This window comes from Carcharhinus amblyrhynchos, chromosome 13 (genome assembly GCF_965287045.1).
Source record: "Carcharhinus amblyrhynchos chromosome 13, sCarAmb.v2.hapA, whole genome shotgun sequence".
NCBI lineage: Eukaryota > Metazoa > Chordata > Chondrichthyes > Carcharhiniformes > Carcharhinidae > Carcharhinus > Carcharhinus amblyrhynchos.
In genome coordinates this window covers 25,528,652-25,544,114 of record NC_137336.1, presented here as the reverse complement: position 1 = coordinate 25,544,114, position 15,463 = coordinate 25,528,652, and the positions used below count along the sequence as shown (strand labels likewise).

Sequence of the window (15,463 nt, the reverse complement as noted above, 5' to 3'; positions counted from 1 at the left end):
GTTATATTCTGAAGACAGGTTGTATCAACTTGGCTCACATTCCCAGATTGAATGTTGAGGGGTGACCTCACCAAAATTCTTAGAACAGTGACATGATTTGATGGAGTCTGCCAGGCTGCCAAAGGGAGGCCACCTCCCGGAAGCTGGCTGCCTCAAGCTGTGATGAGAGACCAATGTGTTATTGGTGAAAAATCAATAGCTTCACTTGAGATCCCTCAGTGGGTGTCTAATCTGCCCGCATTCATAGAATCATAGAAACCCTACAGTGCAGAAGGAGGCCATTTGGCCCATCTAGTCTGCACCAACAACAATCCCACTCAGGCCCTACCCCCATAACCCCACATATTTACCCTGCTAATGCCTCTAACCTACGCATCTAAGGGGCAATTTAGCATTGCCAATTAACCTAACCCACACATCTTCTGACTGTGGGAGGAAATCGGAGCACCTCGAGGAAACCCACGCAGACATGGGGAGAAAGTGCAAACTCCACACAGACAGTGGCCCAAGCCGGGATTCAAACCCAGGTCCCTAGAGCTGTGGGATAGCAGTACTAATCACTGTGCCACTGTGCCATGGAGTGGGCTGTTGAACTGCACCCCAGTCCACCTCCTGCCCATCCCTAGGAAACTTTCTCAATGATGGGGCAACATCGGGCACCAACCTGATTTGGCTCCCTGCTGCTTTTCTGCCTAACTCCCCTTTCCCCACCACCTTTGCCCCTGTCACGCAGGCGCTGGTAAAGTTTCACCTAATATATCAGCCAACGTATGATTGTATATCCCCTGCTGATATATGCAGCCATGAAATGGCGTGGTTAGTGCTGGCCGCACACATTAATCCTTGAAATGAGTAGGCAACATAAACTTACTCCTCTGCCTACATTACATTGAATGGGCACAGGCTAATTGCCAGCTTTGCACCTATTTCAGGAACTATCCAACTTAGTTCCCAGAAGATCATTTTCCTGTGGTAATTGAGAAAGTGGCAACACCTGTAGAGTTGAAAGCCAAGCACGCCAACAAGAATGGAGAAACAGGTACATGACTAAACAAAGAGCAGACGACAACACTGCCACCAAGTGGATATATAACCACATTGTTACAGCTGGCGATTGAAAAAGGAACATGGGAAACGTAGGTCAGAATTTTTAAAATGGCAGGGGCTCCGCCCACACACTCTGAGGCGTCGGCAGGGTAGCAAGCATTGACTGACTTATGGAGGGGCTTCTCACTCGCGAGGAAGTCCCTCCTTGGAGAACTGCTGGCCAGTTTATTCACAATATAAATCAATGGAACCAAACGTAATACTTCAATGTTTGCAGACGACATGAAATCTGGTGGGAATATGAATGGCGAGGGCGATGTTAAGAAGCAGAAGGGATAGGAGGAGGTCATACATACCTAATGTATGTATACTTCTAAAGAATGTGCATGGCCAGGGGGGATATCATGGCTCATTTGAATAGACCATTAGGCTGGAGTTTTATGGCCCCCCCCCACTATTTCACCCCTCTCTCTTCACCACCTGCAGGATGTCAGACAGAGGACAGGGTCATAAAATTGGATGCTGTGCTAGTAGCCCATTCCAGGCAGCGACCCACCCAACCCCAGGAGCACCATGATATATAGGAGCTGACCTTACATTACAGCACAAGGCTACTTCATTGCAATACAGGTGCTTGGGGTATTTGATGAGCAGCAGTCCAGGCATCATTGCTTTGGGACCACAAGTGTCTTATTGCGGGAACAGAAAGAAGCATTTGCGCTAATATGTGGAATTTAAATCAACAGTTTAGAAGGTTCTCAAAGGCATGTCTGTGCGTCAACAATTAGAGAATTGCATTGAAATGACTCAGAATCGAGGGATTGAGTTTAGGAGTCGGGAGGTAATGCTGGAACTTTATAAGACCCTTGTCAGGCCTCATTTGGAGTATTGTGCGCAGTTCTGGTCGCCTCACTATAGGAAGGATGTAGAAGCTATTGAAAGGGTGCAGAGGAGATTTACAAGGATGTTGCCTGGACTGGGAGGCATGCCTTATGAAGTTAGGTTGAGGGAGCTGGGACTCTTTTCCCTGGAGAGACGAAGGTTGAGAGGCGACCTGATAGAAGTTTACAAAATGTTGAGAGGAATAGATAGGGTGGACTCTCAGAGGCTATTTCCCCGGTTTGAAATGGTCGCTACGAGAGGACACAGATTTAAGGTGCGGGGAGGGAGGTTCAGAAGTGATGTTAGGGGTAAGTTTTTCACTCAGAGGGTGGTGAGTGAATGGAATCGGCTGCCGTCAGTGGTGGTGGAGGCGAACTCGCTGGGGTCTTTTAAAAGACTTCTGGATGAGTATATAGGGTTTAATGAGATTGAGGGTTATAGATAGGTCTGTAGGTTGGTAGGTGATGATGTGATCGGCGCAACTTGTGGGCCGAAGGGCCTGTTTGTGCTGTAGTGTTCTATGTTCTATGTTCTAATAGTATTTGCAGTCAGGATTGCATATTGACTAATAACCTGAGCAATAAAATCATAGAATCCCTACAGTGCAGAAGGAGACCATTTGACCCATTTGAGTCTGCATCAACAATAATCCCACCCAGTCCCTATCCCCATAAGCCCACCTATTTACCCTGCTAATCCCGGATACTAAGGGGCAATTTAGCATGGCCAATTAACCTAACATGCACATTTCAGCTGAGCACAACTGGAATAAAAGACAGAAATGTTGCTGTGCAATGCTTAATTTCACTCAAGATAAGAAGAGACTTCATTTACAGGTTAATCACATTTGCTTTAATTGAAAAGAATTACAGTTTCTATTCATAAAGGAGGTACAGTCACTTCGAAGGAACCTTTTTTTGGAGTAAACACTACTTTGGTTATATGAGCTCCATAGCTTTGTCTATTAACTGTGATATATTCTCACACAGAATAAAATAATGTACAGGCATTAAAAAATCTATTTATCCAGATCAGCATAACTTACAGGCAGATGCTGGTGGAGTGGTAATTTTATTGTTCAAGTAATTGAGAAGCCGAGGAAAACGTTCTGTAGACGGGGTTCAAATCCCACAGTGGTGAGTGGAATTTAAAGTCAATTAATAATCTGAAATTGAAAAACTAGTTCTTGGCAATGGTAACCACTGTCAACCTTATTCATAGAAACACATCTAGTTCACTAATTTGGGAAGGGAATCAGCTGTCTTTACCTGGTCTGGCCTATGTGTGACCTCAGACCCACAGCAATGTAGTTGACTCTTAACTGCCCTCTGAAATGGTGTTCAAGGGCGATTGGAGATGGGCAATGAACATTAGTCTTGCCAGTAGCACCCACACCCTATCAAAGAATAAAAAAACAATCTAGGCTTGTTTTTGCACGCGTGCGAATCCCCAAACAGCATTAACTTTGCAATAATCTCATGTTGTGTTCAATTAATGTTGTTGTTGAGACTGGATTAGTAAAGGAAGTCAGATACTATACTGACAAAAGTCAAGAGGTCTCAATGAAGTCTATACATCACTTGTGTCTCACTCCTATAATTTAGATTAACAACTGGAGCACTTGATAACAGCCCAATCATCAATCGTCCGTGATTGCAGATTTAATAATCACACTTCCTAACAAGGAGAATAAGTCATCATCCTGAATCAATGGCAGAAGAATTGTTTAAAGTGATAAATCAAGTAAAATGCAATCTCAATGAACTGACCATTGTCAGTGATTGCATTCACAATGCATTATCAAATAATCAGATTATGGCTACAAATCTTGTCCCACTGTATGATTTTTGTTTTAAGAGAAGCACTTTAAATATTAGTTTCTAACTTGCAGCATGTCTAAAATAATCTCCAAACCTCCACCTAAAACATTCTTCATTTTTATTGTACAAAATGAAGAGGTAGAATTATCATGCTTCCGCCATGATCATGTGCATATCATTGTCAATGAATGTAATCTTTTCTGTTCTTTTTTAACTCATCCCCAGAATATTTTTTACCTACTGTTACTCCAATTCTTTAAGATTGCGCTAAATAAAAGAACACCTATGTTTTTGAACTTCAGTCCTGAGGAAAGGCCAGAATAATAACCAAAGCACAATGGAGCAGGAGGAACACTGAGGAGAGTGTACCCAGAACTGAAAGATTCTAGTCATGGTGGATTTAATACATGTGGGTGATATCGCCCTTTTCAGTCGTGGTTGAGAGTTCAGAACAGTGAATTGCACCAAACTTGGTGCATACAATCTCTACACTTTTTCCTGCTATAATGAAAAGTCAATAGCTTTTAAGTACATTCTTTGTTTTGAAAAAAAGCTTGTTGATGGTATTTCATCCTCTGAGGTGTACTACCCAATCTTTAGTTTGCTTTCTGAAAATGTTATAAAAGTGAATAATAATTGGTACGTTTTACTTCCCGGTTTGCTGTCAGTGGGAATTCTTCAATGTAATTGATTGTTTATTTTGATGGTTGATATTGCTGGAACCTGGAGATCACCTTGTCTTGGTGCCCTATTCAAATTAAGATTGTAGGGAGAGGTGACATTCATGTCACAGAGATCACTAGATCAATGTGGGCAGCTTTCTGTAGGGTCATCGTGTCAATTTGCCACTGACTGCAAAAATCTGGGCCAATAAAGAGGTGGCAGGGCTCAGGAAGACATTAAAAGTAAAGTAAAATTAGCCTAAAGATGAGAAAAAAGGATCAGAGCAACTTTTCTTTTCTTGCTTAAGTACACAGGCCCTTTTAAATTATATTTTGTGTTGGGAATGTTTTGATTGTTACATGGTTGCATGACTATACACCCTAGGACTTTGGATGAAAACAAACTTTGCGTCCTACCTAGCATTAATGATAATAGTTTAGGTTCAGAAAAAGTAAAGGAACTGATAACAGAAGAACTGATAAAAATACAATAGGAATTCTGAAAATAATTAATTGTGTTGGTCAAAGCTCTGAGTAAAGAGCTCTGACCATCACAAGAACATCAGGACAAAATGGTCAATGTGCAGAATCTGTTTCTGAAATTAAAACCATACAAATGCACACAACATACAAGATAAAACCAATGAATTAGAAGCACAAATTCAGGTTATAGAGTACAATGCAATGGATATATTTGAATCCATGCAATCGCTGAGACCCGGCTACAAGCTGGGCATAACTAGGAGCTAGTTAACACAAGTTATAAATTTTTTAAAAAGGACAGTGAATTTAATAATTTTAAGGAATGGCAAAATTAATAAAATAACCTATTACAACATGAGAAAAGTCAGCAAGTGGTAGAAACTCTCTGGGTAGATTTGGAATAGAAAAAATGCAAGCCTTGGGTGGCAGTAAGTAAAAACCCCTAATGCGTAATTACACCAGGGATAAAGATACTAAAATGACGAGGCGAGGTTGTATTGACTAGTTATGCATTTTTTTTAGTATGAAAGATTAAGGGGTGATCACAGTGAGATGTTTAAAGTGATTAAATCAGTTGATAATGTAGATAAAGAGAAACTATTTCTTCTGGTGGGAGAGACCAGAACTTATATACTTAAAATTAGAGCTAGGCAGTGATTTCAGGAAGAACCTTTTCCCAAAAATGGCAGAGTTTGGGGAGTAACTTACTTCCTGATTCCCCAAAGCCTGCCTGCCATTTACAAAGCACAAATGGGGATTATTATGGAACACTCTCCACTTGCCTGGATGAATGCAGAAATGCTTAATAAACCTCAGACTCGCCAAGACAGAGCAGTCTGCTAAATTAGCACCTTAAGCTGATGACCTGAAACATTCACTCCCTCCAACAGTGACAGGTGGTGCCAGCAGTGAGTACCATGTACTGGATACACCACAATAACTTGACAAGCCTCCTTCAACAGCACCTTACAAACCTGTGACACCCACCACTTAGAAGGACAATGGCAGACACATGGGAATGCATCACTTCCAAGTCATACCCTATCCCAGACCTGGAACAACATTTGTCATTTACTGGGTCAACATCCCAGAATATGCACTGTGGGTGCATATGAACTGCAATGTGAATATATCAGAGCTTTAAGTACTAAAAGTTTGAGGCCAGAATGTATAGACGAGTGGCTCTCCAGCATCTTCTCAAGAAGAATTAGGAATGGGCAATAAATACTAGCTTTGTCCGTGAAACTCATAAATGAATGAAAGAAAAATTAGTGGGAATCCAGAACTCTCTCCCACAAGAAGTTGTTGAGGCTAGGCTAATTTACATTCTTAAATCTGAAATTGATGCATTTTATTTAAGTAAGACGAATTAGGTGATATTCGGAAGAATTAGGAATTAGGAAGAATAAAGTACCAAGTGGGTAGATGGAGTTGAAATACACATCAGCCATGATCAAATTGGTGGACCAGGCTTGAAGCAATGAATAACATTTTGGCTCCAAGTTCCGAAGCCGATGACCTATTTCTAATTTTATTTTAACTGGGGGGTTGGGGGGGGGTGATTTTACTGAATGGTGCAGAGCCAACAGTGGACAACAATAGCAAAACATACTAAAGGAAAGAATTGTAATGGGCTGGTGCTAGCTGTTTGGTTCAATCATCTTTCGCAACATTGCACTGTGAGGAGGAACCTATCCACCGAGCAATGAAGATATAAAAATTATTCCGAAGTCTTTGTCTAAGACCTTGAAAAATGTCCAGTAAGTTAATTTTTTAAAAAAACTTTGTCTAAAGCATCGAATGGTGCTTCTTGCTGGCGATTTGCACATTGAGCAACCTTGAGAACCCGTGCAATGTTAAATATACTTTAAGAGTAGATTCTGTTAGCCCTGTGGAATAAACTGGAATGAAATGCTGGAAGCTCATTCCTCCACTGCTGCAGATCCATAAGTAGAACCAGGTTCAAACTTTCTCTATTTTATTCACCATCGAGTTGTTTTCACCGGTTGTTTCATTTTCATTGAAATAGTAGCGTTTGTTGCAACTACTTTTGAACCTGCAACAGAATGCAAAATGCGCTGCTGTAAGGAATGCACATGAACTGAAACGTTCCCCGTCACATTTCAATGACTTTATTGCTCCCAGATTAGCTTTATTTCAGGAATTCAAAAATGTTCAGTGTCAGTCGGTAAGACAATAGAATGGACTAATACATTACTGTTATTTTCATAATTTCGAATCAATTGACTTATCTATTAACAAAACCACTCATTTTGACCTTTGCGATATTGCCTGCCTCTAACCCTACCTCACTCTGTCACCGTCTGCAGAATTTGGTTTCTACAATCAACTTTTCCAATGCCGTCCTGCCAGTTTCCTATCCTGTGCGTACCCGCCAATTCTTCTCATGCTCTGCTGTATGCATTCTTTTCTGATCTACACCTCATCTGTCCATAGCCTTTCCTCTTTATTGAGATATATTGGCTCTTTGTCCTATAACAGATCAAAGTTAATATTTGCAAATCTCTCCACAGCTTCTCTTATCTTTGCAATCTCCTCCAACACAATGTAACTCTCACCATCTCTGGTTATCCAAACTTATCTTCTCCCCACACCTCACACACTCTCTACTCAAACACTCCCACCTCTCTGTCTCTCTCTCTCTCCCCATACTTCGAACACATCTCTTCTCCTCAGTCTTTCCATCACTTTGTCATCCTCTGGTGAAGAATGGATACTTGGATGTTTTGTCTCTATGAAGCACCTTGGGATGCTTTCAACATTAAAGCATTGAACATTGTTGTTCAAAGCAGAAAATTATTAAGGAAGACTGAATCATAAAGACTTACCCCTTCATTTACCCCTTCACACTTACCCCTTAATTTTCTGCATCTGGTCAATGGTGTCTGGGAGAGTGATATTGACTGTTTCAGGCAGGAACAAAACAAGAGCTGCTGAAAACACTGCCAAACTCCCCATCAGAATATAAGGCAGAAACTCATAATAATCGCCTGTGAAAATATGAAGAATACAATGTAAGGAGAACACCAGTGTATCAACATAAACCACACAACTAACACTAACCTTGTAATCAATAACCACCTTTTAATGTATTTTCAATGTAGATTCATTCAAATAAAAGTGGGAATTTTTTTGTATATTTCTACTTTTGAGGCAATAAAATCAAATTCATATCGTACATGAGGTGTAGGGCGGCACGGTGACACAGTGGTTAGTGCTGCTGCCTCACAACGCCAGGGACCCAGGTTCAATTTCTGGTTTGGGTCACTGTCTGTGCAGAATCTGCACATTCTCCCCATGTCAGCGTGGGTTTCCTCCAGATGCTCTGGTTTCCTTCCACAGTCCAAAGATATGCAAGTTAGATTGGTTGGCCATGCTAAATTGGCCCTAGTGTCAGGGGGATTAGCAGGGTAAACATGTGGGGTTAAGGGAGTGGGGCCTGGGTGGGAATGTGGTTGGTGCAGGTTCAATGGGCCGAGTGGCCTCCTTCTGCACTATAGGGATTCTTTGATTCTATCTTATTGACGGACTCCATAAGATGGAGTCCGTCAGGGTACAAATATTGGTTTCAGTGATGGCAATGATGTGGAGATGCCAGCGTTGGACTGGGGTAAACACAGTAAGAAGTCTCACAACACCAGATTAAAGTCTAACAGGTTTTATTTGGTAGAAAAGACACTAGCTTTCGGAGCACTGCCCCTTTGTCAGGAGAGTGAGAGTTCTATTCACAAACAAGACATATAAAGACACAAACTCAATTTACAAAATAATGGTTAGAATGCGAGTCTTTACAGATAATCAAATCTTAAAGGTACAGACTATGTGAGTGGAGAAAGCGTTAAGCACAGGTTAAAGAGATGTGTATTGTCTCCAGACAGGACAGTTAGTGAGATTTTGCAAACCCAGGCAAGTCATGGGGATCACATATAGTGTGGCATGACCCAAGATCCCAGTTGAGGCCGTCCTCATGTGTGCAGAACTTAGCTATCAGTCTCTGCTCAGCGATTCTGCATTGTCGTGTGTCGTGAAGGCTGCCTTGGAGAACGCTTACCTGAACATCAGAGGCCGAATGCCCGTGGCTTCTGAAGTGTTCCCCAATAGGAAGAGAACACTCTTGTCGAACGGTGTTCATTCATCCATTGTCGTAGCGTCTGCATGGTCTCCCCAATGTACCATGCCTCAGGACATCCTTTCCTGCAGCGTATTAAGTAGACGACATTGGCCGAATTGCAAGAGTATGTCCCGTGTACCTGGTGGATGGCGTTCTCACTTGAGATGATGGCACCATGTTGACGATCCAGCACATCTTGCAGAGGTTGCTGTGGCAGGCTTGTGTGGTGTCGTGGTCACTGTTCTCCTGAAGGCTGAGTAGTTTGTTGAGGACAGGGGTCTGTTTGAGGTTGTGCAGTTGTTTGAAAGCAAGAAGTGGGGGGTGGGAATGCCTTAGCGAGATGTTCGTCTTCATCAATGACATGTTGAAGGCTCCGGAGAAGATGTCGTAGCTTCTCTGCTCTGGGGAAGTACTGGGCGATGAAGGGTACTCTGCCTACCATGTCCTGTGTTTGTCTTCTGAGGAGGTTGGTGTGGTTTTTTGCTGTGGCGCGTCAGAACTGTCAATTGATGAGTCGAGCGCCATATCCTGTTCTTATGAGGGCATCTTTCAGCGTCTGGAGGTATCTATTGCGATCCTCCTCATCTGAGCAGATCCTGTGTATGCAGAGGGTTTGTCTGTGGAGAAGTTTGTGCAAAGGTGGAGAAGTGGAGCATCATGAGGTTATCTGTGGGCTTGCGGTACAGTGAAGTGCTGAGGTGACTGTCCTTAATGGAGATACGTGTGTCCAAGACTGAACTGATTCTGGAGAGTAGTCCATGGTGAGTCTGATGGTGGGATGGAACTTGTTGATGTCATCATATAGTTGTTTCAGTGATTGTTCACCATGAGTCCAAAGGAAGAAAATATCATCTATGTATCTAGTGTATAGCATTGGTTGAAGGTCCATTGGTTGCGTGGTGAAGAGGTCTTGTTTGAACCTGTGCATGAAGATGTTGGCATATTGAGGTGCAAATTTGGTCCCCATGGCTGTTCCATGTGTCTGGATGAAGAACTGGATTCTTATCCTTATAAGAGACTTATTCTGTGCTTGTTACAGAGCAAATGCAGTCATGGTCTTGATTTTGATTTCATTCAATGCTATGAATGAAGAATTTGCCACCCCTGACTTCAGCGTGCCACCAATTACTAATCGACATCAAAATGCCATTACCCATTTCAGCTTCAAAAAGATGGTCTCAGCACCTGTGCAAAACTTTAGAATAATGGGACCTTGCCTGTCCCAGACATCTCCAATTCACCTTCTATCATCCTTAATGTGCTCTTGCTTTGTCACTGCGTACAAAATGCTTGTCTTTTGACTCTTTAAGCTATGGGGGCCTTTGCTTTATTATAACTACTGTGCATTTCTCTCTTGCTCAGTGGCAGACAATTGGTGGCACAGTGGTTTGCACTGCTGCCTCACAGCACCTGTAATCCAGGTTCAATTCTGGCTTCGGGTAACTCTCTGTGTAGAGTTTGTACATTCTACCTGTATCAGCATGGGTTTCCTCCATCTGTTCTGTTGTCCCCCCAAACTCCAAAGATGTGCAGGTAAGGTTGATTGGCCATGCTAAATTGCCTCTTAGCAGTGGGGGGATTAGTATGCAAACTACGTGGGATACAGGGATAGGACCTGGATGGGATTGTTGTTGGTGCATATTCAAAGAACTGAATGGCCTCTTTCTGCATTGTAGGGATTCTATGATTCTATAATTCTAATCATTTCGTATCTGGATCACCTGGAATTTATCCAGCCTGGCTATTGATCTGTCCTGACCCCCATCCCCTGCTGTTGCAACAACTGCTAATGGAGACCATGTGAGTACATGGAAGTCCTGTGTATTAGATTTCTGGTGGGCCAATAACAATGGAGGCCAAGTTGTCTGTTGCATAAACATGAATAAAACATTCAGACCACTATAACATAAACAAAATTTCAGAAAATGTAGAGCCACTGTCAGTGTGCACTATTGTGCAACGGCAGAAATTGCAACAACGTTGTCATGGTAAGATTTACATAGTACCTTTCACAACTTCAGAATGGCCAAAGGTACTTTACAGCCAATTAAGCAACACAGTCGCTGTTGGTTACCAAATTGCACACAGAAAACTGCCACAGTCAGCACTAGGATAACAGCCAGGTGATCAATTGGGCAGAATTTTACCGGCACATGCATCCAAGGTTCGTTCTCCGAGCCTCGCACGCCCCTGGAATCAGGGTGGGCGTGCCAGTAAAATTCCGGCCCCCATGTCCACTCGAGGTGGGGTGCCTTTCTGGCTGGTGGAGGGGGCCAAAGCAGCCTTTAAAAGCTGGTACACGTGTCTGGAGAGGAACTGTAAACCTTCTGACTGAGAAGTACGAGTACCACTACCGGGCTACCACTAACATCGATAAAATCACAGAATATTTGAATCTGAGAAATCTTGGCATGTGTAAAAATTCATAAGAGAAAGGTGCATCCAATTGAATCTGAGGATCATATGGAAGAAAAGTGATGACGAAAAGACTATGCCAACGACTTGAGAATGCCCTGTGGGGATTAGAATAGTGTCGAAGAATTATTTTACTCTACTATCCATAGAATTTAAACTGTTACCTTACCAAGGAAAAAAAAGTAGGGTGAAATGATGCTGCCCAGCCTGGAGGCTGTCAAACTCACTCCGACACCTGTGTTTCTTATCACAGTTGGGTAAAGTTCAGCAGTGTACGCATAAATTATGGCAAAGGCACATGTGTTCGCCAATTTTCCCACCATCACCAGCACTGTAGCAAGAGCTGAAATATCTAGAAAATGGAAAAGCAACAGTAAAACTTGTGAAAGTTGCACAGTTTACACATACTTGTTTATATTTCTTTCATTCATTTGTGGGACATGGGGCTTGCTGGCTGGCCAGCATTTATTGCCCATGCCTAGTTGCCCAAGGGCAGTTGAGAGTCAGTGACATTGCTGTGGCTCTGGAGTCAAATGTACTCCAGACCAGGAAAGGACAGCAGACTTCCTTCCCTAAAGGACATTAGTGAACCAGATGGATTTTTCAGGCAATGGTTTCATGGTCATCAGTAGATTCTTAATTCCAGATGTTTTTTATTGAATTCCAATTCCATCATCTGCTGTGATGGGATTTGAACCTGGGTCCCCAGAACATTAGCTGAGTTTCTGGATTAATTGTCTAGTGATAACACAACTAGGCCATTACCTCCCCTATAATCCTGTCAAACACACAGGCTGATTTTCCAAATACATGCTTCTGGTGTGGAGCATCACCTTACTAGGAAAAAATATTGGGGATTCATGTTGGTGCTCCTCATCCACTAACATGAATGAATGGAAAAGCAGGCACCCACAATTTCCTGATATATGTGCTGATGGAAGAGCTTATGAACTGGCTTTCCAAAGGGAATTTGATACACAACACACCTGATAATTACAGGAATTGCAGGGTTATGGAAAAAGGTACAGGGACTGGGACTAAGGTATCTGCTCTTGCATAGAGCCAGCCAGCTCAGAGTTGATGGGCTGAATGGTCTCCTTCTGTCCTGTGACCATTCTGTGATTCTATGAGAGTGCATGTTCATGAAGTCTTGGGCTGTCTCATAGGAATTAGGAGCTGGAGTTGGCAATTCAGTCCTTTGAGCGCATTTAACATGATCATGGTTAATTTTATATTAGTGTCAATCCCACTTTCCTGCCTGCTCCCATAGGTCTTTACTATCTATTACTGCATCTATTTATGTGAGCTAATAGCACAGGCAGCACTGGAAGAATTGTAGATACATCAATGAATTTGTACAGAGTAGACAAAATGCACCGCAGAATAAACTCCATATTCTAAAAGCACGTTACAACTGCAGAATGAATGTCAGCTACTTCACATGGGTCTACTTTAGCTGAGCTGCCTTCAGATAATGGTCAGAGCATGAACGAGTCCTAATGATGTCGCAGGATCCCCATTTTCATTTTAAGTAGACCTACTCTGGAATTCTCCCATCTCTCCCACCCCTGGAATTTTAGTGGGTGGGTTGTGGAGAAAACCCATTGACTGTTGGATGGGAATTTCTGGCTTTTAGACCAGCGCAGCTGGAGAATCCTGCTCCTAATGTTTGACTGCTGTGGCGACCAAAATGGTTGGCCCTGGTGCACAACATAATGTCATTGCCCACCATTTTTGAGATGCTACGGGGCTGAAAATGTGGCCCTATAATTCATTTTTACAATATTGCTAAGATCAGTGAAGCTGTAATGGGTGAGAAAGGGTGCAGGAGTTCTTCATTATTTTGCAAACTAGTGTGTCGCGCTGTGGTTGAAAGTGTACTGTCAAACCTTTTATAAGATTTCATCAGCTACATATTTCAATTTTACAAAGAACACCATTTTAAAATGTTTGTTCACAAAAAGAAGGCTGGATTCATTCCAGATGTGCAGTAAAAATTTACTTGAAGGTATAAGCTGGACGAAGAACAGGACAACCCCACCAAGAAACAGTGTGCCCGAGAGGGTAAACTTGCGGGGAAACCTCTGGAGAAAAATCCAAGCTGCTATGTTGGCCGGAATCTCGATGGCAGCAGAGAAGAAACAATTCAAGTAGTCATCACCATGGAGATTGGGTGTGTTCAAAGACAGACCATAATATCCAACTGCTAAAATCATCCTGCAACACAAAATTGTGAATCCCTCTTGTAAAATTCTTCTTACAAATTACTCCTGACTTACTCCAGTTTTATTTTGCTGGATTATCTCTTTTCACTTATCTATGATAGTGTCACCTAATAGAAACTGCAGACTACACACATGTATTGCTATTGTGACGCAATTTCAGCTACACCGACTAATGTCAGTGAAAAATTTCTTATTACACTAATACAGTTAAATAAACTGTGGTTTAATGCAATGGAATCAAATGAATAAAACCTGGGGAGCTGAAATAGAAAGGCATCTGGGCCTCATGGTTGTTTCTACAGAAAATACACTTGTACATGTTGTCAGACTCAGAAACTTCCAAAAGCCACTGCTGATGTTGCCAATTTAAGTTTGAATGGCAGTGAGACTCCAGCTTCGAGGGCCAACTGGGATAACATGCATGGCTGGATCAGAGCAATATAATGAAGCAATTGCTTCGTCCACTTCTCCTCTGAGCCCCATACTGTCATGAGGTGCAAAGGGATCAGTTCAACAGGGATTGGAGATAAAGGACATTGCAATCGGCATGTGAATTTACAAAACATGTTGTAAAGGTGAACACAGCCCTTAAAAGCATCACTTTGAAAAAAACACCATGCAATTAGAACAAAGACCTGAATAAATGCTTAGGACCAAGGATGCTGCTAGGTAAAATTTGTTAAATTGGATTTTAGGGCTCAGGATAGGGTGGTACAGTGGTTAGCCGGGTTCGATCCTGGCCTTGGGTGACTGTCTGTATGGAGTTTGCACATTTTCCCATATCTGCATGGGTTTCCTCCAGGTGCTCCAGTTTCCTCCCACAGCCCTAAAATGTGCAGGTTAGATGGATTGGCCGTGCTAAAAAGTGCCCTTAGTATCAGGGGTATTAGCAGGGTAAATGTGCGCGGTTGCAGGGATAGGGCTTAGGCGGGATCATTGTCAGTGCAAGCTCAATGGGCCATCCTTTTGCACTGTATGAATTCTATGATTATTTATGTTGAGATTTTGCATTTGTCTGTGAAAACCAAAGTCCACCTGTGCCCCATTGTGGTTAATTGTGGTTGAATACAGTTCTGCTGCTGCCAAAGATCCACAGCACTTCTTGGATGCCCAATTTTCAACTGCAGGATCTGTTCTGATTCTATCCCATTTAGTACAGTGGTAGTACCACACAACATGATGGAGGGTATTCTCTATGTGAAGATGGGACTTGCTCTCCACAGGATTGTGTGTGATCACCTATACTGTTATGGACAGATTAATCTATGACCAGTATTTTTTTTATTCATTCATGGCGGGATTTGAACCTGGGTCCCCAGAACACTGGCTGAGTTTCTGGATTAATAATCTAACAATAATGCCGCGAAGCCATTATCTCCCCCTTTTGTGAGGATGAGGTATAATAGGGCATTAAAATCCTCCATCCAAAATACATTCTACGTCTTTCAGGGAGAAGGATAACACTGCCTTTAAATCCTCCATTTATCCAGCACTTTCCTGAAGTGCACGCTGGTTTGGAGTTTGGTGAAATGTTCACCATATCGTCAATTTATTTGTGAACCAGCTGATGCTGGATGCATGTGGCACGGTGGCACAGTGATTAGCATTGCTGCCTCACAGCGGCAGGGGCCTGGGTTCAATTCCCGGCTTGGGTCACAGTCTGTGCAAAGTCGCCGTGTTCTCTCCTCTCCATGTGGGTTTCCTCCGGGTGCTCCAGTTTCCTCCCACAGACTGAAGGATGTGCTGGTTAGGTGCATTAGCCATGCTAAATTCTCTCTCAGTGTACCTGAACTGGCG

The 15,463-nt window shown here is 42.5% G+C and overlaps 1 protein-coding gene across 2 annotated transcripts in view; it reads right to left on the bottom strand.

Moving 5' to 3' along the window:
• Nucleotides 1–2,777: 2,777 nt before the first annotated feature.
• Nucleotides 2,778–15,463, bottom strand: part of LOC145351780 (organic cation/carnitine transporter 2-like) — a 72,024-nt gene continuing 59,338 nt past the window's right edge. The window contains exons 7-10 of one of the 2 annotated variants that reach the window (XM_080201405.1): nt 13,444–13,658; nt 11,611–11,793; nt 7,770–7,905; nt 2,778–4,218 (exon numbers count right to left, since the gene is read on the bottom strand). In XM_080201405.1, coding sequence (XP_080057531.1) covers nt 4,017–4,218; nt 7,770–7,905; nt 11,611–11,793; nt 13,444–13,658 — 736 coding nt within the window. In that variant the 3' untranslated portion in view covers nt 2,778–4,016. Of the gene's footprint in view, nt 4,219–6,828; nt 6,951–7,769; nt 7,906–11,610; nt 11,794–13,443; nt 13,659–15,463 lie in introns of those variants that run through there. The other variant, XM_080201404.1, reaches the window with a different exon arrangement.